Consider the following 24,854-nt stretch of genomic DNA (forward strand, 5'->3'; position numbering starts at 1 on the left):
GCATTCTCCAGCTGAAATCTGTGTATGCCCCCAGCAAAACAGAAAAAAAAAAAAGGCAAAAATACCACCCACGCTCAGTCAAAGCTCAGTGGGGAACTTGGTGACCCGTGGTCAGAGCCCACACCTCCTGCCTTGCACCTGATGGCAGTGGATGGGGGCACGTGGATGCTGCCCTGGCACCCACCTCTGCAGGGGCATCCTTTCTCCTTTAGCTATATTTATCATTTCCTGCTGAGATTTCAGACACCCAGTTAGTTTTCCAGTGCACTTCTTCTCGGCCTTTCCCAGACTTTTCCTGCACTCCTCAGCAAAGGCCCCTGAGCTCCTTCACACACTTGGGCTGCAGAACCTCAGGAAAAATGACTCCTCTCCAAATGCAGCTTTGCTTTCCACAGTGGCAAGGAGAATTGCAAATCCCCTGCCATCTGATGCCTTCAGCCCCACAACCCTTGGAGAGGGAACAGTGGTGTTGGAAAAAGCGTGCCTTCAAGCGGGTTCTTGACACTCATCTAGTGGTAAAACTATGGTTATTTAGGGCAGAAAAATCCACTTTGACACAAAAGACCCGAATGTTCATGTTTCTGCTCAAAACTAGGGTCACAAAAAGCCTCACCTACATCCAGTTGACCAAATTCCCAGGTTGTGACCAGAATGACAAAGCCTTTTTTTTTTTTCTTTCTCATCACCACATCAATAGGTAAATCATGGGAAGTTGCTAACTGCTGATGGAATACCATGCATATCACACGCCTTTGGGAAGGAAGAGGTCCTTTGCAGCGCACTGGGGGTCCAGCAGCCCTGCTGTGCCTGCCCCATGGGTTTCAAAGCCTATTGTGTCACGTGAGGAGCCCTAATTACAAGGGAGGCCTGGAGCTGGCTGTGGCTTTCAGCTGGTGCCTCATGCCAGGAAAACCCACACACACACACACACACACAAAAAAAAAAAAAGAAAAAAAGCAGCCATGCAGTTTTCCAGTGCCAACACAGCAGCCTCCAGTAAAGAGAGAGACCAGCATTGTGAGGGTTCCCATGCTGTCCCAGCCCCATGGGTTTGGAGCAGCTAGAGGAGCTGCCCTGCTGGTGGGTGTGATGTATGGGGCTCAGGACAGAGACAGCCCTGCTTTCCACTGTCCCATGCAGTCCTGGGCTGCCTGGCTGGGGAAAGCAGTGAGCATGTGCCCAGCTTTGAGCTTAAAATTTCATCAGGGACTGGGAACAGAGAGTGCTGGTGGGAGGCAATTTTTAATGTAATTAAAGGGCTTTTGCTCCAGGCTGCTTAAAACAAAATAGAAAACTGACTATAAAAACACATATTTCACCCAAGATCCCTAAAAAGCACCAGGATAATTAACATGTACCCAAGTGCCTTGTGCAGCCAGCACCTATGTTTAGCTCCTGGAGCGAGTGATGCCTGGGCAGGCCACCAGCAGCAGCAACCTCACAGCACCATGCAGGGAGAGCAGCGGGGAAGTCAGCCAACACATCCAAAATGTTTCCATTTGAATTTTTTTTTCTTATTATTACTTTAAAAAGCTTCACATCTCAGAACTGGAGCATTCATCTATGTCTCTTAATGCTTCTACAAGAACTCTGGCTGTCCAAGGGAGCAGCGCTTGGAGAGATAACACATCTGCATGAAAAGGTATCTGTTATTGAAAGCGATTGCAGGCTCTGAAAACTTTATGAAAATTATCTCACCTTTGCAGATAAACAGCTGGAAAAAAAACATGGAACAGCTCATGGAGGCTCATCTGCCTCCGGGGGATGGGAGCTTTGATCAACCTGGTCAAGCAGAAGGTGTCCCTGCCTGTGGCAGGGAGGCTGCAACTAGATGATCAGGTGCCACAAGCAAAAGCCCTTTTTTTGGGAGCAGGGAGAAGGTAGGCATGCAGCATGCAGCCCACATGTGCAAATGCACTCCCATCCGGTTTTTAAGGTGTTCAAGTATGCTGCCGTGTCGCTCATTACACATCCCCATGAGCAAGCTGGGGGTCAGGCACACAGCCCACTCCCAAACCCTGTATGGGCACATTACTGCCCTCACACAGCTCCAGGCAGCTGATGAATCCCCCAGGCAGCTGCTTCTGTGCCCAAGCCATGACACGCCCCCGTGACCCCATGCTGGTGGGGTTGGCACCAGCTGCTGGCACCAGCTCTGAGCTGCAGCTGGGTTGGCTTGCACCCGGCAAGGGCACCGTGTGTGGTTTTGATGTACTCCCCTGATCCCGCGGGGACCTCACGGTCAGAGTGTCCCTGTCTGGCGCAGGCTGACATGGCTCCTAGGTCCAAATTTAATTATTATTTTTTCAGGGTGGTAAATGAGCGGAGCAGCGTGCTCCCGTCCTGCCCAGGTCCACTGCGGGGCTGAGGCTGTGGTTGGGGCTGCACCATCCTATTTCCACGCCCTGGAGCTATTCTGGAAGGAAACCTCAGGGCCGAAAATAAGTAAAGAAAATAAAACCAGAAGGACACTTCGACCATGATGAGAAGAGACCAAGGTGCTGCTGCAGGCGGAGAAAGGGGCGCCCCTGCCATGCAGCTCAGTGACCAAGACACCTCCAAAACATGTGCAGGGAGGCACCTGAGGCAGAGCTTTCCTTGGCTTACACCTCTCCCTGTGTGCTGTCAGGGACAGGAACATGTGTGCCGTGGCCACCAGCTGGGGATAGAAGAGATGAGCAAGAAGAGGGAGCACGTGTAAGAGTAAGGGATGCCTCTCTCTTTCCCCTTCCTCTTACAGCACAAACCCAAATGCAAACCAGCATCAGCTGGGTACACAGCTTGTTGGTTTTTTGCCAATAGTCGATTTTAGAATAAAACTGTGAGGGGAGAATGCCTAAAATGCACCTCATATCAATCTTGGCTATCTCTACAAAACCCTTATATATTGACCTTCTGCGGCTGAACGTTTCATATGATTTTCCTTTTTCTTTGAGCAGAAAGCAGGTGAAGGAAATTAATTCTATTTTCCTGCCTGGCAAAATGTGGGACGGGAGTAGCTCTGTAATGTGAGCACTTTGAAGCACCACGAACTCTGGGAACAGAAACCCAGCAAATCACTGAGGCAAGGTCACAGCATTATCACAAATCCCAGCACCCGCCACCACCCGGGCCCTCACGTGTTTGAGCAATATCTGTATATCAGATTTCCCCTGTTTTTTTTCGGTTTTTTCCTTTTTTCAGGAGCAAGAAGCTGCTCATGAGCCAGAATAAGTTACCAGGTCCGGTCCCACCACCTGTCTGCTGCCTCCATCCATTTGTGAGAGCTTTCAAACACAGCCACAGGAGAAAAAGCCAAATAAACCCCCTCAAAGGCCGCATTTTCAGAAGGAGAGAAGGCAGATAAGCTGGATTCAGTGCAGAAGTGCCAACCAATCACCTGTCCACCCAGTTCAGGAAATGAGCTCTCTAACGAAGTTAAATCAGTGTCCCTGGACAGTCAGGCATCTGGATGGTGTGGAGACACGCTGCTCCCTTGCCACACTAGTAATGGCTGCTGACCTCCCTGCCACTGCACTCCCTGGAAAAAAACCCCTGAGTCTGGGATGAAAATGGTGCCATTTGCAGCAGTGTGTCAGCAAGAACTGCTGCACTTGCACTGGTTATTTGTTACTGCATACATATGTGAGTTGCACAAAACTAGTATATGTATCCACATATCATAGGATCAGAGTATGGTTTGGGTTGGAAAGGCCCTTAAAGGTCATGTAGTTCTAACCACCTTGCCATGGTCTTCAGCAAGACCAGATTGCTCAAAGCCCTGTCCAAAATGGCCTATATATACACAGGGAAGTACATGTCTCTAGCAAAAAAAGTACCTTAACACTCAGACACTTATTTTATTTTGGAAAAAGTTGGCTTTGGAAGTTTTCATGCTATCGTGAACTCACTTTTTGCTCTTCAGGTGAGATAACATCAGGTTTAGGACAGAAAGGGCAGGAGTTGCCTGTGTTCCTGAGTGTCAGGTAATGTGATGCCTTCTGCTAAAACACACCACCAGCTCTTTGCCACGTTGCATTTCAGGGGGTGAAAACAAAAGAAAACCCTGAACTGCAAACTACTTGCTCACTCTGCAGCTTTAAGATCTCCATTATGAGTTTAGGGGATGTAGTACAGGTGGATGTTAATGCTTGAACTTTACTTGTTTCATCTTACGGTGCCCAACTCCTTGGGGCAGTGCTGGGGGGACCACAAAACTCCCAGGACATGGCTGAGCCAGCAGAGGGGGGAGGGGGGAAGTTATTTGACATTAAAGTGCATGCGAGTAAAGGCAGCTGGAAGAAAAATTTCTTTAGAGCATTCAAAAGGTTTGTGATATTTTGGGTGTTTCACTGAGGACAGAGGCTGTTTTTCCATGGCCAAGATGTTTCTTTGGTTCATATTGATGGCCATGATGATTCTGCCAGAGGCTTCTTCTCCATGTTGAAAAGGCCAGAGAAATGTAATCAAAGTCTCCTGGCCTCACTGAGTGCTTGGTGAGGAGTGGTTCTCACTCCTAATTCATCACAGAATTCCACTGCAGCAGGCACAGAAGAGACAATCCCATTAGACCTTAAGGGAGCCTACAGGAAAGATGAAGAGAAGCTTCTCTCAAGGGCATGTAGTAATAGGGCAAGGGGGAATGGCTTCAAACTGAGAGTAGGTTTAGATTGGATATTAGGGAGAAATTATTTATTGTCAGGTGGTGAAGCACTGGAACAGGTTGCCCAAAGAACTCTTGGATGCCCCATCCCTTGAAGTGTTAAGACCAGGCAGGCTCTGAACAGCCTCGTCTAGCGACAGGTGGCCCTTCCTATGGCAGGGGGTTGAAACTGTGGCACTCAACTCACCATGGAAAGCCTAGGACATTTGGCTGTGATGTCAAAAAAGCCACTGCTGAAGGGAGAGGGGGTCTGTGAACTCCAAGGGTATCTCTGTTTCACCCACCAACCCAGGAAAATAAGAGTGTTGAATAAATGCAGCTTGTGTGCCGTGGCTGCCCCAGGTCCAGCTGCCACAGCCAGGGTCAGCACTGCTGCCTCCCACCACTTCGGCCACACCAACTACTTATTAAAAATAGACTTTTTTCTTCTTGGAAAGGACAAAAAAATAAAGCCCAAACAAGAAACCTTTCTTTTAGGATGATGCAAACTTATGTTTTCTCAAACCTAAATGCATCCAAAAATACCTGCTTTAAACCCCAGTGCTGATTCCTGGGTAAATCACTGCGTTCAGCTCTAGAGGCCACCCCCAACGCACAAAAAATGTCATGTGGGTGGATAAGAAAAGCATACATTGATGTGGGCATTTTTTATCCTTGCCTAACCCGTCGGGCAAACTGGCCCTTACAACTTCATTGCATAACCATCCCGAAACTGAGGGCAGGAACATCTACAACTGAAGGCAGAGCCTGTGGCTAACCTTCCCAGCTGCTTTGCCTCCCTGGCCAACAGCAGAGAGCAGGAGCACTCCCCTACAGTGCTCACTCCCTTCTGATGAACAGGCACATGCCACAAAAACCGAACGCATGGCCTGCTAAAAATGCCTTAAAAATCCTCCAAGTGAGCATATCTTGGTCACACTCTCTCTGTCCATCTAAAGCCTCACCCCGTGAAGCACTGCACATCATCAAGGCCATCCAGATGTCAAGCAGAGAGATCCCGCTTGCACAGGGATGAACAGACTTGTATAGGGATAATCCAGTGCTACTGGTGTCCCCCAAAACCTGCCCGTCCTTGCAGACAAAATGCCAGTTTCTGGGCACATCCCTGCATGGCGCCAGCCAACGTGAGTGGCTCCCTCCCTGTGGCCGGGCAGGTTTTCCCGGTGAAGGGGTGTTTCCTCACCCCGTAATGCCCGGGACGGATGGTCCCGTGGGAAGCCGTCCTGGCAGGACCGGCAGGCAGCAGTCAGCTCTGGCACCGGCTCCCCGGCCTTTGGGGAGCAGCCAGGCAGCGGGAGGAAAATTCTGGGCGTTGCTGGCAGGGACTGCAGCGCGTCCCTGGGAAGGCAAGTGAAGGGGACCCATGTGCTGGGGGAGCACAGCCGGCTGCCCCTCGGCACAGGGGGCAGTGGGGGTGCTGCGTGCCCTGTTTGCAAGGCACCCGCGCCTCCCGTTCAGATTAAACCCAACTTAACCCCGTTTTTCTCTCCCTTTTCAGAGGGGCGAGGGTGAGCAGTCCCCTTCCCAGCTGTGCCAGGCTGCCGCTCACCCCGGCACCGCTCACGCAAGGGTGAGGACTGACACAGGGTCACGCACAAACCGCAAGAGCAGTTTAATCCCAATCCTGCAGCGTCTTGACCGTCCTGCTCACAGTCTGGGCTCACTGCAGAGCTGCGTGGCACTCCTCGATTTCCTGGACGCATCCGGAAAAAAACCTCCCAGTTCATATTCCCACCCCCATCGGTTGTCCCCACGCAAACATCCCCTCTGATGGCCCCAGGGACGTGGCCCAGCCCTGCGGGAGAGCCAAGCACCCAGACGGTCCCCTCTGCCTGAGCAGCAGCACCGCTTGGTGGACACGGGAGAGTTCACAGCAGTTCCCTGCCCTGCCCTGCTCCGCAGCAAACACGTCACTGTTACAACTTGAAACCAAAGCGATAGCTGTCACCCAGCCCTTTTTGCGCTTCTGGGCTGTAGCCAAACCCATGCTTGCTGTCTTTCACCCCAGCGATGGGGAGGTGCACCAGCATTTTGGTACTTGAGACCCTGACAGGCATCATCACCATCACAGTATCCCTGGCTACCCGCATAACTGATGCAAAGGGTCCAAAAAAAAGGGGCAAGTCATGACCGAGGTATTCACTGTGAAGTGGGCATCAGTGGGGCGGAGGAAGGAGGGTCAGGAAAGAGACTCATTCCCAGGGCAGTAGCATGGGGAAGCTGCAGTTTTCAGAGCTGACCTCATACAGAAGTGAAAAAAGGTTACACAGGGTGAAAATGAAAACATAATTTCCACTAAAACCAGGAGTTGGTCAGCTCCCAGCCTTCGGAGTGGTGGAAAGAGGCTACAAATTAAGTGTGGTTCTGCCATAAGTGGTAAAAAAAATTATTTAATTTCATTACTAGTTCTTGAATTCTGTATTGCAGCCCACGGCTTCACCTGCCAGCATCGATATCCACATTGCACGGCTCATCATACACACGTGGACAAGGAGGAGGGGCATGAGTGGGATTTTAAATAAAGAATGTGTTGTTTACTTGCTTGCTGGTAGAAGAAAAAAAAAAAAAGAGCACGTGATAACAGCTTTTCCCTGATCACCTGTGTCTCTGCTGCAAAGGACCTGGTGCCTGGGGCCATCATGGGGACCCAGAGCCGGTGGTTCAGGAGAGCCCTCATGCCCTGGAACATCTCCTTCCCAGCGCCTCAGGAAGAGCAGCACAACCCTTGCTCACATTGCACCAGTGAGGGCCATAATATAGCAAAGCTCCAGGCCCAGCTCGCTGGGGTCATTGGTCAGATTTTCCACTCCACTACAGGGTCACCTAGGGGCAGTGGTGGCCTTTGGGGTGCCTGGAAATGGCAGGAGTGGGAACACCTTCAGCCTCTGCTTTCTGCCTAACCCCAGCATGCTGTGGCTGCCCATGAAAATAGCCTCCCCTTTGCTCCCTGATCCCTCCAGTCTGGCCCCAAATCACAGCACTTGAGTCCCCCAGGAGAGAAGAACAGCAACACCTCAAACCACACTACTGTGGAGTTTGGTGGTTTTTAATGGTAATTAAAGAAATCAACAGGGTACATTTCAGTTTTGAAATACAAGTGCAAAAAAGGGCACAATATAATGTTTTCTGTACATTTCTTACAAAATATTACATACATCCCATCCTGAAGTGGTACTTCACACCCTGCTGCACCCATGAGCCACGTATGCCCACCAGCTGTAACTTTTCCTTTTTATGTGCAGGACATGGACCTAACAGAAAGCTCCAGCTGGAGTCTTGGCAGTCATTTTTAGGGCCATGATAGGTAAATATAAGGGGTGGACACAGGGACCTTTCTGCCCAGCATGCCCAGGAGTGCCAAGCCACCACTGTACCCTTGGGACAAGTGGGCAGCATCACACCTGCTGTCATTCACAGCTCACGGCTGCTCAGAAAATGCCTTTTCTTGCTGTGGTTTGGGGTTTTCCCTGTGTCTGGCATCACCTACCTCTTCACACCCTGTGCAGTGTGCCCAGGTCTAGCCCTGGCGAACACAACTCCATTTTAACCACAGCATCTTCTTGAGAAGAAGTCAACCAGGCTATATAGCAAATAAATTAAACCCCTCCTCCCCCCAAAGCTCCCGCACTGATGAGGCTGTGGGACCCACGTCAGTACCCATCCTGGCAGTCATTGTCATCGTAGTCAGCAGCAGGTTTGTGGCGAAGAGCACCCAGCCGCCGCTTGCGACTCCCGCTCTCCAGGCTCTGCAGCGAGCTGTCATCCCCATGGCTGCTGGACTCGCGGGTGGCATCCTCCTGGGACTGGCTCTCCTCATCATCATCATCCTCCTGGGACTCACTGTTGTCGCTCTCTGGGGACCTGCTGTCTTCACCTGTGTTGTCCTCTGGGCTGCTGTCGTCCTCTGGGGATGCGCTCTGGCTCTCGCCTGATGTGCTTGGCACAGAGTCAGAGTCATTCTCGTCCTCCTGTGACTCCTCCACAGTGTCCTCTGTGGACTGGCTCTGGTCCTCATCATCTTCCCTGGACTTGCTCTGGTCACCCTCTTCTTCCCCAGACTCACTGTCAGGCATGGATGGCACACTCCTGTCCTCAGCAGACTCCCAGTCCTCCTGCCCTTCCCAGGTCTGGCTGTTGCTGTGCTCGTTCAGTGTGCTCACTACATCTGGGAACTCCCGTAGTTCTTCATCTGACTGGTCATCAGTGCCTTCCCTGGAACTGCTGTCCTTATCTTCTCTGGAGGGGCTGTCCTCCCCATCCCCATCCTCCCTGGAGCGGCTGGAGCTTTTTTCCTCTGACTGACTGTCAACAGGCTCTTCTGACTGACTATTGTCCTCCACGGACGGGCTGTCTTCTCCAGAGTCAGCATCCTCCACCTCTGGGGACCTGCTATCAACCTCCTCCCAGTGGTGGGAGCCAGCCCCCTGGATGCTCTCTCGGCTGTTCCCCAGGGCATGGCGGCCAGCACGGCGCACCTTGTAGCTGCTGCCCCAGCTGTCGAAGGCAGAGGGGTCGTCACCCTGCATGGCTTCATCCTCGAAATCATAGCTCTCCTCCTCCTGGCTGCTGCTGCTGGCCCCTCCCTGCCTGTAGCTCCGCTCATACCAGCTGCCCATGTAGCTCCTGTACCGCCGGTGGTCTGCCCCAGCACTCTCGCTGCTGCTGCTGCTGCTGCTGTCTCCGTGCCCTCTGCCAGCCCCGGCATCCCCGCGGCCGGCATCGCCATCAGGTTCACCCGCCCCATCGGCACCAGCCACATAAGTAGGACCTTCTCCCCTCTCCTCTTCCCTGTTCCCATCAAAGGTGTCGTCCCCACTGTCATCCTCCTCGTCCAGGAACCCGCCGGTGTGGGAGGGAAACCCGTTCGCTCCAGTGCCATAGTGGTCTCCGTTGTCACCATCATCAGCATCACGTGCATCCCCCTCCTACGGAGGTAACAAACGGAGATGAATGCTAAAGCTTGCAGGTCACGAGCACTATCAGCACTGCTCACCACATAGGCCAAGCTCAGCACTGACCAATGGCGGATTTGGGGCCAAGGGAGCTTTCCTGGCAGAGCAAAACGTGCCTCTCCACTCACTTACCAGGAAACCAAGGTCGTTTCCACTGCGGGCACTTGCAGCCTCGTGGTCCACCTGATTCACGTGCGGAGCCTGCCCAACTTGGTCTCCCTTGTCTCGGCCACTGTGCTCACCAAGCTCCTCATCCACAGCATTCCCACCCATCAGGTCCCCAGCAAGGGCATTGTCCCCCCTCTCCACACCAACAGGAGGATGTCTGCCATCTCCACCATCTAGAAGGCTGCCCAGCTTGTTGACGTGCTCTTCGTTTGCTGTGTCCTGGAGGTAAAACATGGCATGGTGCTTTGGTTTATTAAACACCAACTACAGCATGTTTTTACTGCTGCTGCAGGGCATCATTCCTAAGCCATGCAAGTGGTCAAGCCTTTTTCATTGCTTGCACCTCAGCCCTTCAGGTATTTCTGCTGATACAAAAAACCCCAGTAGCCACCAACAAAAGGGCAACTCAGAAAAGCCCATACTGTGACAGTTCAGAGCACAGAAACTGCTTTTTCAGGGCCAACACAGCAGAAGGTATCAGATAAACTGCGAACATGCTCAGGGAGGCAAGTCAAAATGAGGTGAATCCAACCCAGCTTGAAAAGACTGAGTAGATGGGCAAAGCTTAAAGATCTGCAGAAGAAGCATCTCCCCTCCCAAGTCCCCTGGTCCAAGGATGCCTGCCCAGGGCTGGCTCCCTATCCTAGACTTGCTTCATGAGTGGCTGCTACCTGCAGGACTGGAGCACCCCTGGCTTACCTCCTGCTGTGTGCTGGAACGGGTGGACTCACGGCCAGGCACCTAAACACATCCAGGAGACATCTGATCAGTCATCAGTGCACCTTGGCTGGGCCAAACCAATGGACTTTGGGTGGGAGTATCAGCCCAGTGTGTACTTACGGGGTGAGCGCTGGCCACGGCCCAGAGGAGCAGCACCAGGAATGCAGTCACCCTCATGTCACTTGTGGTCCCTGTGGCTGCAACAAGGAATAAAGTATTTGCACACTAGAGCAAAGCATTTGCACGTGCCTCTGGCTGTAACTTGGCCCCACAAAGCCCTTCCAGCTGATATAGCCTTGCCATGCTGGCACATGGTGCTCAGCCTGGCATGTCATCAAACAAGCCAAGGATTTGTCCTTGTGCCATCTCCAGGCACCTCCTGTGCAGAAACCTCCCTGTAGTTTGGGATTTGAAATACTTGGCTGTGTTCTGGTAGATTTTTTGTCTAAGCATCATGAAAGAGCAGGAAAGCTCTTTTGAACCTCCTGTTCCCCCAGTAATGTCCGCCCATCACCCAGCTGAGCTCGATGGCTGTGACAGGAGCCAGCACCACAGATGGGCAGCACTGTAAGTCCATGGGTTGCAGAGCTGCACTTCCCACCCAGAGTGGTCCCCACAGCCCTGTAAAATCTCCCACCACCCCAAAGTGGAGCATCCTGGTAAGGTAAGCCCATGTAGAACTGCATCTCCAGAGGCCCCTGGGTCAGCATTCCAGCAGCATTGCTGCCTGGCAGGCAGGTAAGGCAGTCGGGGCTTTCTTCTGGCTCTGCTCTCGTTTTCCAAGTCCCTTGAGCAGCCCAGCACTGCATCCTCATGGGCCACACTAACTGCATTCTGCATCACCCTGGGCCCAAAATGCAGGCACGCTCCTGATTTCTTCCTGTACAAACCAACTCCTCCATCTCAGCCCACAAGCCTTGTGCTTTCTACCAAAACTTGTGAGGAAATCTACAACCCCTGTTCCCAAACAATGCCATTTTCACTCCAGACAATGCCAGATCAACCCAAAAGAAACCAAAACTTTTACCTTAAGGTGTAGTGCAAGCCCACGTCTCCTCCGGTGCTGGGGATGGGATGAGCTGGCTGCCTGTGTTAGGATGCTCCGGGCTGTGTGCCCCAGCGTGGTCATGCAGGCATTTAACCTCTGGCCAGTGCCAGCCCCAGGCAGGGGGCAGCCAATGGCACCAGCGGGCAGCGCTGCCACACGTGGAGGTGTCACCAGGAACTGGCCTCCCACACTTCCTCTGGCCTCCGCCAGGACGTCAGCCCTAAAAAAGCTCCTTGTGGTTGCAGGATGACGAGACGGGCTGGCAGTTAATGACTGACTGCACTGGCCCTGTGTTTTGACTGCTAAATTTATTCCATTCACACACTTCCCGCCATGACACACACAAACAACTACAGCGTCACCCACGCCAAGCACTGGACCCTGTCCCAGGGATGGCATCCTCCTAACCTGTGCCCATGGGAATGGTGTTTGCCCTGTGCCATGGGCCAGGGTGATGAAACCCACTGGGGATGATTCCCCTGCCAGGTCTCAGCCTTCTCCTGTACCTTGGGGCAGGGGCACAAAACCATGCTGGAAGGAGAGGACTTGTCTGTTTTCATGCCCGCGCAGGCAAGGGAGAAGGGAAATACTAAATGGAGATGCATATGGAGCATCTCATCCCCTGCAAGGAGGGAGTGTAACACCCCAGCTCTCCTTCCAGCCACTGGGCAGAGAGGAGATGAAACCTCTGCTTTGGAAAACACAGGCAACGACATGTGCACATGTGTATGGGCATGTATATGCAATTCTATAAATACGAACACATATACACACACTACATAAACCCCAGGGTTTCTTGGTGGTGGCATGGACCACCTACTCCTAACAGCACTATGAGGCAGCAGCACAGAGGGACCGTCCCCACTCACAGGTACTACAAGAGGGAGTTTGCAAGCCTCCACTGGCGACAGTGCGATCACAGCTCTCTGCCCGTGTGGTGTAGGACGGGACCAATATGCCCCAGCCATATGCCTGGCTTTTCCTTCTGCCCCAGCACAGGCAGAAGGAAGGCAGGTTCCTTGCCTGTATTTTACCATTGCTAAATCTTGTGTGCCCACAACAACCCCCTCTGCTAATAGAAACATGCTGCATGTGCAAGCAGGTTGCTTTGCAGCAGGTGATGCATCTCTGCTCTGCCGGCTGGCCTCTCCCCACAGTCACCTGCAATGGACCCTTGGTGCAGAGTCCCAAATTCCCAGAGGTGGGCATTAGTGCCAAGGGAACATGGGCAGGCTGCAGCTTTACAGGGATTCACAGGAGATGCTGGCACTGCAAAATAAGTGGCTGAAGGAAACGTGAGCAATAAGGACTGAATCAGGGCTCTGTAAATTGCGGGTTATCTGAATTTGCCCAGGATGTACCATCTGTAGACAGCAGCATCCAGAAAGCATGACTTGTGCTGTGACACCACTGTGGCTGGACAGAGCACCTTGTGAAACCAGACTTGTCAGTCTGCTGTTGTGTGTGCTGGCTTAATTTCATTCTCCAAAATCTCCTGCCTTCTCTCCCCATCACCACCAGCCACGTGTGTCTGCCCCGTGAGGACTGCAAGGTGCCGTGTGTGATGAGCATCTTCCTCCTTCCCTCCAAGCAGGGATGTCCCACTGCTTTCCCCATGGCCCCTCAGTCTCAAGGTGGTCACCCTGAGCCACTTACTCTCACTCACACCTTTGGCAGATGTTTTCCCTCTTCTTCCCTACCTGACCCCTGCCGCAGCTACCGTGGGATGTATTTTCCTTTTGACCTGGGACAAAATTATACCCCTGTCCCCAGCCAGATATGAGTTCATGTTGCCAACCTTTTTTAGGCACCTCCAACAATTACCATGTTTTGTTATATTTTTTTTGTAATGTCAAACCTGCACTTAACTCAGCCCCCAAAGACCTAGTGCTGCCTCACATCCAGGTGCTGTGGTGGAAGAAGGAGATAAACACCAAGCTGTGCATTCCCAGCTCTTTTATGACACAGGTCAGTCACCCACTGCACCATCGGCCACCACCCCAAGGTCACCTCCCTCTCCTCCTGAAACACCCACAGCACCAGCACACCCAAGAGTGCTCACTGTCAGCACACCAATCTGACTCCAGCTCTCTGTGATCTCCAATAGCCCTGGTTCAAAAGACTGAGGTCTGTCCCCCAAATCCCTTCCAGAGATCATCCCACCCCATCAGCTAGACTACCCAAGTAGATCTGCCTACGTTTTGCAAGGAAAGGAAACCCCAGCCCACATATTGTAACCTTCCAATTAACCTTAAACCTCCCCCCGCACCGCCAAAAAAACTCAAACAACCAATATAGGATTATTGTTACATCAGAGGTGAGAAATGGACTGAGGGTGGGGGAAGCAGCTGTCTGATGGGTATTTTAAATTCACTGGGCATTTCCCCAAGTTCTACTCTCCTGAGGCAGTAGGTCCCTCGAGATGGCTGTGATGGAAAGCAGTGGGGCATGGAAGATGTGGGTAACTTGGCCAGGCTAAAGCTGGCACCCTCAGGCTACCCCCTGGTAGCCAAGTCAGAGGGGACTGGCAGAGTGGGTAAAAAGATGCAGGAATATCCCTTCTCTGTTTGAAAAGCTGGACTGTGCAGTGTTCATGAGGACAGAGAAAAGAAATAAGTGGAGACAGCAGGAGGGATTAGAGATGCCAAAGCCAAGAGAGAAGCTGGCACTGCAGAGAGACAGCTGACAGAGGAGGTACCTAACAGCTGCTCTCCTCCACTGATTGAGACATCTCAGCATTAAAAACTCAAGAAGTTATTATTGTTCAAAAAAAAACCACCATTCCCTCTATTTTTTGCAGTCCAGGGTATTTTCACAGTACTGATGTTGCTGGTGCACTTCTCTCCTGAATAGACCTGTGGGCTTTGTAGTAGCATTAAAAGGAAAAGATTCAGTGAATGAACTAGGGCAGGAGAGACTAGGACGAGAGCTGGACTCAAGCCTGCTGACACAGCCCTCTCCCAAACACTCAACACCAGCTCCTACCTTGTGGCCAGACCCAAACCCAAATCACTTTGCCAAGTGCCTTCTGGTGACAAAACCTACAATGCAGTGCTGAGGTTCCCATTCGGAGCAGGTCTGAAAAATCTGCCTCCTAGATATTAATTTCCCCTATAAGTTTCATGCTAGCACCAGGAATTATCTAGTGCCCAGTCCTAAGGGATTCACTACCACAGTGCTCCTCTAAACCAGCCAGGTTCCCAAGTCACTGCCTGCTTTGCAGGTGGGCAGAGCACAGCTGGTGGCTGCGTGTGCAAGGTGGGAGAAGCAGCCTTTGCCTCCTCAGCGTTCAAGGGGTCTGAGCAAAGGCATCACACCTGTTGCCTGAAGCTGAGTAAATACGGTCTGCGTTTCACAGCGTTAATGTGACGCGTAACACAGTAGCTAATGATAACATTTTAGGTGTTTGAAGAACAGCACTGATATTCCAACTCCCCCTGGAAGCAAGCCTCAAAGCTATGAATGCTGTAATAAGCAGCAGATGGAAGTTACCAGCATGGTTGTCACAGTGCAGAGGCGTGCACAAGCTCGGTATATGCTTTGCCTTTAAAATTTGCTGTTTCTCTTCACTGGAAAAAAGACATCATAGGTGCCTGAGTCCTGGAGCCCTGAATTACTCACAGGACCCACCCTAATGCTAGACCTCTGCACAAGACCAACATCCCTCTGCCCTGGCCTCCCGACAGCACAGAGGTAGAATTTTTAATCTACCCTTCTGTGTCTGCCATGGAGTTTCCTTTACAGCCAGAGAAAACAAGCACTTTTAAGGGACCAATCATTTGCCCTATTTCAGATACCTATTTCAGGAGGAAATGCATCACAGACTGTTTGAAGTCTCTGTGACACTGTCGAAGGAAGGTGACCAGCAGGCTCATCTTGTCCTACCAGCAAGATGCTCTCCTGAAACACATGCAAAACGAGCTCCCGAAATCCCTCTCTCCCATGCCAGCACCACACTCCCTTTACTTCTATTTCTAGCATTTTTATATCACTCTTCTCTGAGCAATGGGCTCCAGCAAAACCAGCACATCACCTTGACAGTCTGTCGGGATGAAGGCTGGTGCTGTACCTGTTCTGTGCTACTTGGAAATTTGTGCTGCTTCTTGTTGCTGAGGTGAAATTCAAGGAGCAATAATTGCTATTCAAGTTGTGTCCACTGCAGCTGAAACACGTGGCCGGACAGGTACCTTGGGCCATCTCTGCCAGATGTGTGTGATCAGATTATCAGGTCCTGGAGATCCATATTCATCAGTCACCTTGGCTGAATTCACTAATTCGAGGCCGCGACTTCAACAGCTATGAACAGAGTGCCTAGTTTCTGCCTCGCCACTGTCAGATATAGCATGTCTTCCTGAACACAGGGACTACTGCAGCTTGTGCCCTCAGTCAGAGTAAGAGCAGGGACAGAACCCTGGCTCTGCCTCACATCAGGGACCAGTTTTGGCACTGCTGGTGCCAGTACCAGGGAGCTCTAGTGTCACTGGGCTGTCAAAAGCTCAGCACTGACAGCAGTAATAACAGGGAAAGCAGTGGGTAGTTACAGCTCCTAAAATCTCAGACTACAGTATCTTTTACAATCACTCCCTGCTCAGAACTGAATCCCTTGGGAGGTGGGATCAATAAGTGTTTGTAAATCACAAGCTGGAACTGGAACAATAACAGATCCTTAACGTGAGAAGCTCTCTCCAGCCATCTCTCTGTGCTCACCCCCTGCTTCAACTGGAACTGTGGAGATCTGTGCCAGACACCCTCAAAGTCAGGGCTCTCAGGAAGGAAAATACAGCAGTGATCTGGAGCCAGCTTTGCCCTCACATCAGCCTGGGGTGACCTGCTCCAAGGTGCAGGTAGGACATACGGGAAGCTGTGTGCCCGTCAGATGTGTGTATGTCTAGTGAGTCACAGTACCCTGATTTCGTTCCTTTTCAGAAGGAAATGACTGATGGAATGGATTGTATGAAACAGCCACTGCACAAGAGCAAATGGGTAATGCGGAGGCATGGGCTGCCCAGAGTGGGCAGAGAGGTCAGGACAGGGTTGGCAGCCTGAGGGATGAAGATGTCTGCATGGAGTGCCAGACCCTCCTCCTGGAGAGCAGTCAGCACTCCTCTGGTTCCTGTACTGTCATTATGGCTCACTTGGTCTAAATTTATTGCTGTCTGGAGTAGCTGGACAGGAAGCATTACCACAGTCCCCTAGGAGCATAGAAAAGCTGGACAGACACCATCAATGCAGCTCTGAGCAAGAGACCAGCAGCAATTTGGCTTTTACCTCCAAAGGACAGAAGCCAGCTTCCAGTGTTTTCTCCACTATCAGCTTCATCACGTGGAGATGCTGAGCAGCTGTGACCCGGGGCAGCCCAGCCTTCAGCCAACCTTCTGGGTGCAGAGTGCATGGCTCCATCAGAGCATCACCACCACTGACCCTGTGAGTGGAAAGCTGGCCCCATAGTCACGGCATCAGCTGTCACGACAAGGTTTGCACACTTCTTGCAGATGTGTCATGCATCAGGCCCCATTGGAAAGAGAGTTATCAGCCCCTTCATCTGGCTTGGAGTAATAAATCATATCTCCAAGTTCATCCAGTTTGCAATGACTTTAATTCCTGAAGCGCTTGAACTGCGATGTTCTGCCCTAATGCTGACAATATGCTTTTCCCTAGCCTTACTCATATTTGGGTTCTTTTAGTGTTCAAAATACTTACTTCTTTAAAGACCTAGACTTGTAAGATCTTCTACTTATTCCCCCAGTAATCAGTTTACCCAGTCCAGATACCAGTTACAGAGGTGGATCAACTGTTCACTGTCAACACTGTGGTGACTTTAATACTCTTCCTCGTTTGATCTATGAGTGAATGAATAAAGATTTTTTTCCCCCCTACTTGTTCTTTGTAATTTTGTACCAGTCAACTTAAATGAGCAGCTGTAAATGACAGACCGAAGTCTTACACGACAGACTAAGCCTGCTGGTCAAATATATTCACACTCTATTACACTTCCAGCTGAATTCAACAGTACACCTCAAAGGAGTTACATATGTGTGATTGCAAATGTTAATCACAACCTTTTGACTCAGGCCAGTTCCTCTTCACTACTCCTGCTGGAAATTCCTCTTGTCACTCCGTATGTTTTTTCTGCATGCTGAACGCATAGAATAATTTTGCACAGGAGACAATGAGCAGAAATCTTTAAAAAAAGTCTGTAAGAAATGAACATTGGATAAGCGTTGACACTCGTGCACAGAATTCACACTTTTGCATAACCAGTCACAAGAGAAAGATGTGAAAATATGCTTGATAGGCAAGCAGGGAAAACTCAGGCAAATAAATGCAAGCAAGGTATTGTCTGGAGAAGCAGGCTCAAGAACTGCTGCCTATTCCCAACCTGTGTGGTCCCACAGTTGTAGCAGGAACACGACACTCCCAACTTTTTTAGTAACTTTAGGGCTCAAGTTACTGACAAAAGCTTTCCTGAGGATTTCTAATATTTGTGCCTCTTGAAATGTCTGAAAGCTCCAGCACTGCCTGCCTCCTCAAGTCACGTATGTAACTGCCTGTGCTGCAGGAGCAGCCCTGGTCTGCCCAGATGTAATTACACGGTACACTCTGTGGCTTTCTGTGAGGAAGTGGCATCACCACCTCTATCTTCCACCAGGCATGTCTCCAGAAGCAGCCCAAATGGGAATGCAAAGCCATGAAAGGACTTCCTTCATCTACCCAGCCCTGTGGGAGCAGGAGGATCCCTGGAAGTCTCACCCCAGCTAATGTGCCGGAGCATCCTTTATCTTCAGCAGGGTCTTGGCACTCTTCATTGAAGAAATCAGGCGCAAATCACAAAACCTGATCCAGCTCACCCATAATCCTCTCAGCATTGTGGGTTTAAGCACTTCACTACTCAGCCCACATTCAAATCTCGCCCATGCCCACAACCATCATCTCTTCATATGACTAATGTGCTCCACCAGGTAAGCTCGTATCTTTCCATTCCCTCCAGCTGAAAATAAATGGAATAAAGGGAGGTTTCGGTTTGATTCACTTCCCCATTTGTTTTTCCTTTCAATGAAACCAAAACCCAAAATAAACCTAGTGAGAGCTGGCTGAGCATTAACACAAAGGGCGCACTCAAAGAGGCATCATCAAAAACACTCAGGTTCGTGATCTTTTCAGGAAAAGCCATTCCCATTAGTAAACCCTGCCCGTGCTGGCTGTGTGCTGTAGCAGGACAGCCCCGCAGCCCGGCATCACCATTCCCATCCCCAGCGATAAGCTTTCTGCTGAGCTGGGCTGAGGACTGGCGCCAGCCAGGAATTGCTCTGAGCTCTTCCCACCCCACCTGCAGTGTGTGCTGTACTAGATTTGGCTGTGATGACCATTTCTTTGGCCAACAAGGTGCTAATGGCTGCGATTCCAAAACAGTAGTGCAGCATAGGGAAGTGCTGCCGTGATGGAGGTGTGGGATGCGACACGGAGGGACACAAGCATGGGGGAAAGGGATGGGCATGTGCTGGGCACTGAAGAACCCTGAGTGATGCTCAGATCACCAGCACTTGGGCTTGAGCTTCTGGCTTTAGGGGTAACAAACTAGCAAATACATAGCACTATTGAGAATTTTACATGCAGGAGTATTCCAAACATTTATTCTTTCTTTCCTTTTGTGTAACTATTAGATCCTGGTGTAATGGCTGTGAAGATCTTGCTCTACAGTGTGTGGTGCTGCTGACAGGCTGATTTTAATGGCTGTGGACCTCAGGAGATGAATTTCCGAGGGAAGACAGGCAACAGTCACAGATCTCTGAAAGGTGGTGCTTCTGCGAAGTGCTCAGTTTGGCCCCAGTTTGGGTTCTGCTTCCCTCTCAGCACAGGAAGACAGGCACTTGTGCCCACGCAGGGGGAAGGTACATCATCCTCTTCCTTCCCACCACCTCATCCTATGGCAAAACTATAATTTGATTCCTCTCCCCTGAGCTATTTTTGAATTTTCAGCACTGAAATTAGTATAAAACATACAGGCAGGAAGTTGTTCCTACAGCACTAGAAAAGGGTACTTGGAAATGAATATCAGTCTTTGATTGAAAGATTGATGTCAAAATCCCTTTTAATAAAACATACCGAAACAGACATTAAAAAACCCCTATCAAAAGAATGCACTACTCACTCTCACTTCATTTTAGCAGAAGACAATGGCAACATATTTATAACTGTACTATGTAATTAACTAGGATTTTTTGCAATGGTAAAGAAATAAAGTTATTTAAATAAAAGTAAATAATGAGAAAATTAAATGATTAGAAACTGAAGTTTTACTACGGAAGACGTGTCTTGAATATCCAGAGTATATCAGACACAACCATCTGGAATCGTCCAGGAAGCCTTCACTCAGAAAGGAATTTACACCCGAACAAAAGAGGTGAGAAGGATCTAGATAAAAATCCAAGGAAATAACTGGGGACCAGACACACATCTCAAACCAGCTCAGCTACACTGAGCTTTCTCTAAACCCAAACCTTTGCCTAAAGGGGGAATGAGTCCATGTAAAAGCCTTGTGTGTTTCTGGTGCTGGGGAGCAAGGGATGATGGACATGCTACAGCATGAGTGTTTCTCTCTCCTCACTCCTCCCTTCCCAACAGAAGGTCCCTGGCTTAAAAAAAAAGCAAGCTGGCTGCTTATCCCCATCCCAGCTCACCTATCCCATTGCCCCTTTGCTCCCTTCCCTGATAAAAATCCAGTGACCTGAGCCACCCCAAACAGGCATTGGAACTGCAGTGAAAACCACCAGCCAGTCCAACACTGATGCTGCCTGAGCCCACCAGATATTTATCTCCCTTCAGCATCCTGTTCCCTTCTCGTTTAGTAAATTTTGTTTCAAAATAAACATCTCTTCAAATACCTTTCCCACTAGAAAACTAAAACATGCTGGGTGTGGATTGCCTTCTAAAACTGCTCCCATCAGGTAATTCACAAGTGGTATTTTTAAACTCCTCTCTCACTGAACAACAGACATTACACCCACCCACCCACAGACACCTCTCTGTCTTTGGGAGGGGCTGTAAGCAGCGAGACATCACACACGCAGATGGCAGATTTGATAGCAGCCTGACCTTCATGCTGTCACGAACAACACAGGCTCCTCAGTATTTATTTCTATTTGAGGAACAGGCAATTGCAGAAAGTTGAGGATGCACACAGCAAGGGAAAAACCTGAAGGAAGAGAGGAGCAGTTGTCCAGGGCAGAATCTGGGGGCACAGTGCCACGGGGGTGGGTGCCAAAACCCTCCTGTGCCCTGCAGACCCCTGAGGGCGGCTGCCCGCTGCAGGGCAATGCCTGGCTGTCCTTAGTCAAGCCAAAATGCCCTGAGAGCTGCTGTCCCCAAGCTCCCAGCAGCAAGGGAATCTCCCTGAAATGCTGACTTGGAGGCAAGGTAAAGACAGGTCCATGAGCACAGCAGAGCTGGTTTAGCTGTACAAAACCAAACTTGGGGTTTGCCGATTCCCAAGCAAGAGGGAGCCAAAATTAGTGGTGAAATAAGTAACTTAGAGATTATATGGAATATCAGCAGGAGAACCAGGACTGGTTTAGCTGCACAAAACCACAGTTGGGTTTTGTCAATTCCTGAGAAACAGGAAGCCAGCTTTAGAGCTGAAACAAGTCACAGGCTATCCGGAATATCAGCAGCAGAACCAGGACCAGATGGCAGGAGATGTTGATGCTCCGTGCTAAGACTATGCTGTTCCTGAATCAATAAGGAACAGATTAATTGCAGTGTTGCACAGTTTTTATGTCTCCTTATGGACAAAGGCTTCGTTTCTTGTCACAGAATCACACAATCCATTAGGTTGGAAAAGGCTTCTCAGATCAAGTCCAATCTATGAGCCAACACCACCTTGTCAACTAGTCCATGGCACTAAATGCCTTGTCTTTCCTTAAACACCTCCAGGGGTGGTGACTCCACCACCTCCCTGGGCAGCCCTCACTCTTTCTGTGATGAAATTCTTCCTAATGTCCAACCTCAAACTCCTCTGGTGCAGATTAAGACTATGTAGGCTATGTCATCACATCCTATCATTAGTTGCCTGGGAGAAGGGGCCAACTCCCATCTGGCTACATTTCAGGTAGTTGTAGGGAATGCTAAGGTCACCACTGAGCCTCTACTTCTTCAGGGTAAACAACCCCAGGTCTCTCAGCCACTCCTGGTAAGAGTTGTGCTCCAGACCCTTCACCAATTTCATTGCCCTTCTATCATCACCAAAGATCAGAGCACCTAGTAAATAAACAGTCTTTACAAACTCCTTTGTAAGTCTTGACATGCTTTTTACACCAGATTCTTCATCACAAGTGGATATGGCTTTTTTTTCCATTTACATTTGCTTCATGGTGTTCCCAAACAGCTGCAGAGCTGCTTAACATAGCAGTCAGGTTCAAAATCTAATTAAATGGCACCCATCCATAAGATGAAATGTTTTTACCCCCTGCCCTGACACTTAAATCCATCTAAAAAGTCAGAGTACTTGAAGCAAGTATTCGGCGGAACATCAGAAATGAGGAAGATAAGCCACAACGTCCAACGTCCAACGTTATTCCAACATCAGACGCCACTGCATAGCTGTCTGCTGCTGTGTTAAACTTCCCCAAAAGCCTCTGACTGCACTGTGTGTCTGAAATGATTTAGAGAAATAACTACCTGCTCTTGAGCCACACATGGAGATTGCACGACTTGTGCACCATGAGTGCTTTCACCAGAACTGACCTTAAAATGCTCACACCAACCTCCATCTCTGTGCCTCGCTGTTAAAGCAAATGCACACTTGAATAACAGGGCAAGACAAAGCACATCTCTGCAGTCCCAAATGACAGAAGGGTTCAGGTACAGAGAAGATCTTTCCAGGTTTGAGCCATGTCTACCTCTTGCTGGCTCAAGGGATCTTCCTGCTCTTTTTACCTTCCTCTTTTTAAGAATTTGGTGTACAAAGCGGTTTGAAAGATACAGACCATTAGCTGAGTCTGTCTGGCTGAAGGGCAAAAATAGCCATCCCTCAGTCTGAGCTTTAAAATAGCTACTCCCCAGCGGGACTCAAATGTTCCCCGGCTCGGAGAAATGTTTATTTCTCTCCCTCTTTTTTAAACATTTAATTTCAACTTATGTAGGCATTGTGGTCAAACATGACACAGCCCAGTGCAGTAGCTCACAGGAGACAGGAGGAGAGTCTCTAGTACACTACCTGCCTGCCTCATGCCTTGGAAGACAAAGCTGATATAGCAGCAGCACATGGGCAGCCTTGTCGGAGCCTCGGCCTGTTTTGGAGTCAGTTCCCAAACATCTTAAGTGCTACTCATGTCCGTACATTCAGGAAACAAGAGCCCTGGCTGGCACTTGTTCTCTTCTCAGGCATCATCGAAATCATGGGCAGAAATACATTCAGTAGGGCATTTAGTACAGATAGAAAAGAAATAAAGAGCTGTGATATTTAAAAAAGAAAAAAAAAAGGCAACTTAGGGTTTTGACAAATTGAGATTTCTGAAGGATTGGAAAACAGCATGTAATAAAATAAAGGAACTGTAGTGTGCAAGGAGACAGAACTACTGCTATCTGGAATAAAACACTGCTGACCAGGGGGCTCCTGGATTAGTGTAAAAGATAAACTATGCAACCACGTAGTCTCTATGGCTGTTGTATCTATTTTTAGATACAGAACTGACCAAGTAACAGGCCAAAAAGAACACAGAGGAGGACTTTTAACTTAGTGTTTCTGTGATTTTTTAAAGTATTTTTAATGATATGTCACTTTGTTGAGATTTTTCACTAAAAAACCTCTTAAGAGTGTCGTGGTTTCTCTTTTTATCTCTAAAAATATTATCTCTATTGCCCCCTATTACTAAAAATTCAGCCACTTGAACCCATGACAAATAAATAACACAGTTTCAGCTTGTATGCATTTATTATTATGCTCCATCTTAAGAGATGATGCTAGCCTTGAAAGGACTCAGGGCATTGCTGGTATCTAACTGAGAGGGGTAGCCTTTAGAGCCAAAAAAGCTGTGCCAAAAATTAGTTTTTCAGAGTATAAAAATTTTCAATCCAAATTCAATGCAAGGAGCCTCCAGAAGGCAGTAAACTTTTCTTTCTTTTGAGGTAAAAGAGAAGGAGTCATTTAATGAAATTACTTAGTACAGAGGATGTAATACATATTCATATATGTCATATATGTACCCATGTATGTATTTTATATATATAATTACCAGTGATTTATTTTCAGTTGATAAATTAATTTAGAAAGAAATATATCCAAAAATACTTGGGCAGATGTCTTTTTTTTTAGAATCTCTATCATAAGACACTTAAAGAGCCACAGTTGGACATAAACTGATATTCTCCTGCCTCCCGAAAGATAAGGCACAAAAAAACCCTCACAGTATTCCTTTAGTGTGGCACAACTGAACAGAGCTGGTCCGAGGCACCAGTTCCCTCCTGCCCCCAGCAGTGTCTCCAGCCAGTTTTTCTACCTCGCTAACTCTTCAGAAAACTAAACTCCCCATAGAATGTTTCTACAGTCCACATTAACCCTATCAGTTATTTCCAGTAGGAAAGGGCAAGCAGTACTTGCCAATATTCCCAGTGGGAGTTGCTGTAGGCTGTGATCTTTTGAGAATCTGAATTATTTATATAGTTATCTAAATGAAGGCCAGGTGTCAGAAAGACAAATGACTTGTTGGTAGAATTGCCTTATTAAGGTTTAGGGCTGGACATGCTTCAGTGATCTCAGCCCTCAGGGGCTGAGGTTAACAAAGCTTGGGAAGAAGGATGTACCACTGATAGTGGACAGAAAGAATGCAGAATTTATGGGTCACAAGGACATTTGGCAGAACTGCCAAGATGAGGAAAAAACTAATAAAGCCAACTCAGCAACTGTCCTGAACCAGCTCCAGCTGGGCAAAAGGTAATTCTGGTAGGGGGAGATGGCAACCACCGACTGAAGAAACCCACTGACCCAAAAGAAGAGAAAGACTGAGCATGCAGACTAATTGGCATGAGAAGAGAGACAATCATTAACCAACAGAAGATAGAATAGTAATTAATAAGATAACTATGTATCTTGTAGCCAATGAACATTAGTGCCTTCAGTTCCTAAAAAATATAAATAGTGAAAGGTTTTGGTAGTTGTCTGCTGGCTGTGTGGATTTGCCACCCAGCCGCTGTTTCTGTGCAGAACTGTAAATAAGTCAAATACCTCGACTCTGTGTGTGGACTGGCCTCTTGCACATCAGATGAAAGAACCTGTTTTGGGCCAGTAATTTCACAGGCTCACGAAAGGCTGTAGATGCACCTTTTGTTA

General features: G+C 49.2%; 1 protein-coding gene across 1 annotated transcript; it reads right to left on the bottom strand.

The window, feature by feature from the left end:
- Positions 1-7,684: 7,684 nt before the first annotated feature.
- Positions 7,685-10,191, bottom strand: LOC114057754 (dentin matrix acidic phosphoprotein 1-like). The gene is made up of 2 exons (XM_027884408.1): positions 9,727-10,191; positions 7,685-9,567 (listed from the first exon to the last, which is right to left on the bottom strand). The coding sequence occupies exons 1-2, from the start codon at positions 9,994-9,996 to the stop codon at positions 8,293-8,295; spliced, it is 1,545 nt and encodes a 514-aa protein (XP_027740209.1). The 5' UTR covers positions 9,997-10,191; the 3' UTR covers positions 7,685-8,292.
- Positions 10,192-24,854: the final 14,663 nt, after the last annotated feature.

Source organism: Empidonax traillii, unplaced genomic scaffold (genome assembly GCF_003031625.1).
Source record: "Empidonax traillii isolate 1590-97213 ecotype Southwest subspecies unplaced genomic scaffold, ASM303162v1 scaffold144:size1428860, whole genome shotgun sequence".
NCBI classification, from domain to species: domain Eukaryota; kingdom Metazoa; phylum Chordata; class Aves; order Passeriformes; family Tyrannidae; genus Empidonax; species Empidonax traillii.

Bases quoted from the DNA above. Each gene is read 5' to 3' on its own strand.
- LOC114057754 (XM_027884408.1), bottom strand. From the start codon at position 9,996: ATGTTTTACCTCCAGGACACAGCAAACGAAGAGCACGTCAACAAGCTG. The intron at 9,568-9,726 runs GTAAGTGAGTGG...TTACCTCCGTAG, and splicing joins GAAACGACCTTGGTTTCCTG to GAGGGGGATGCACGTGATGC.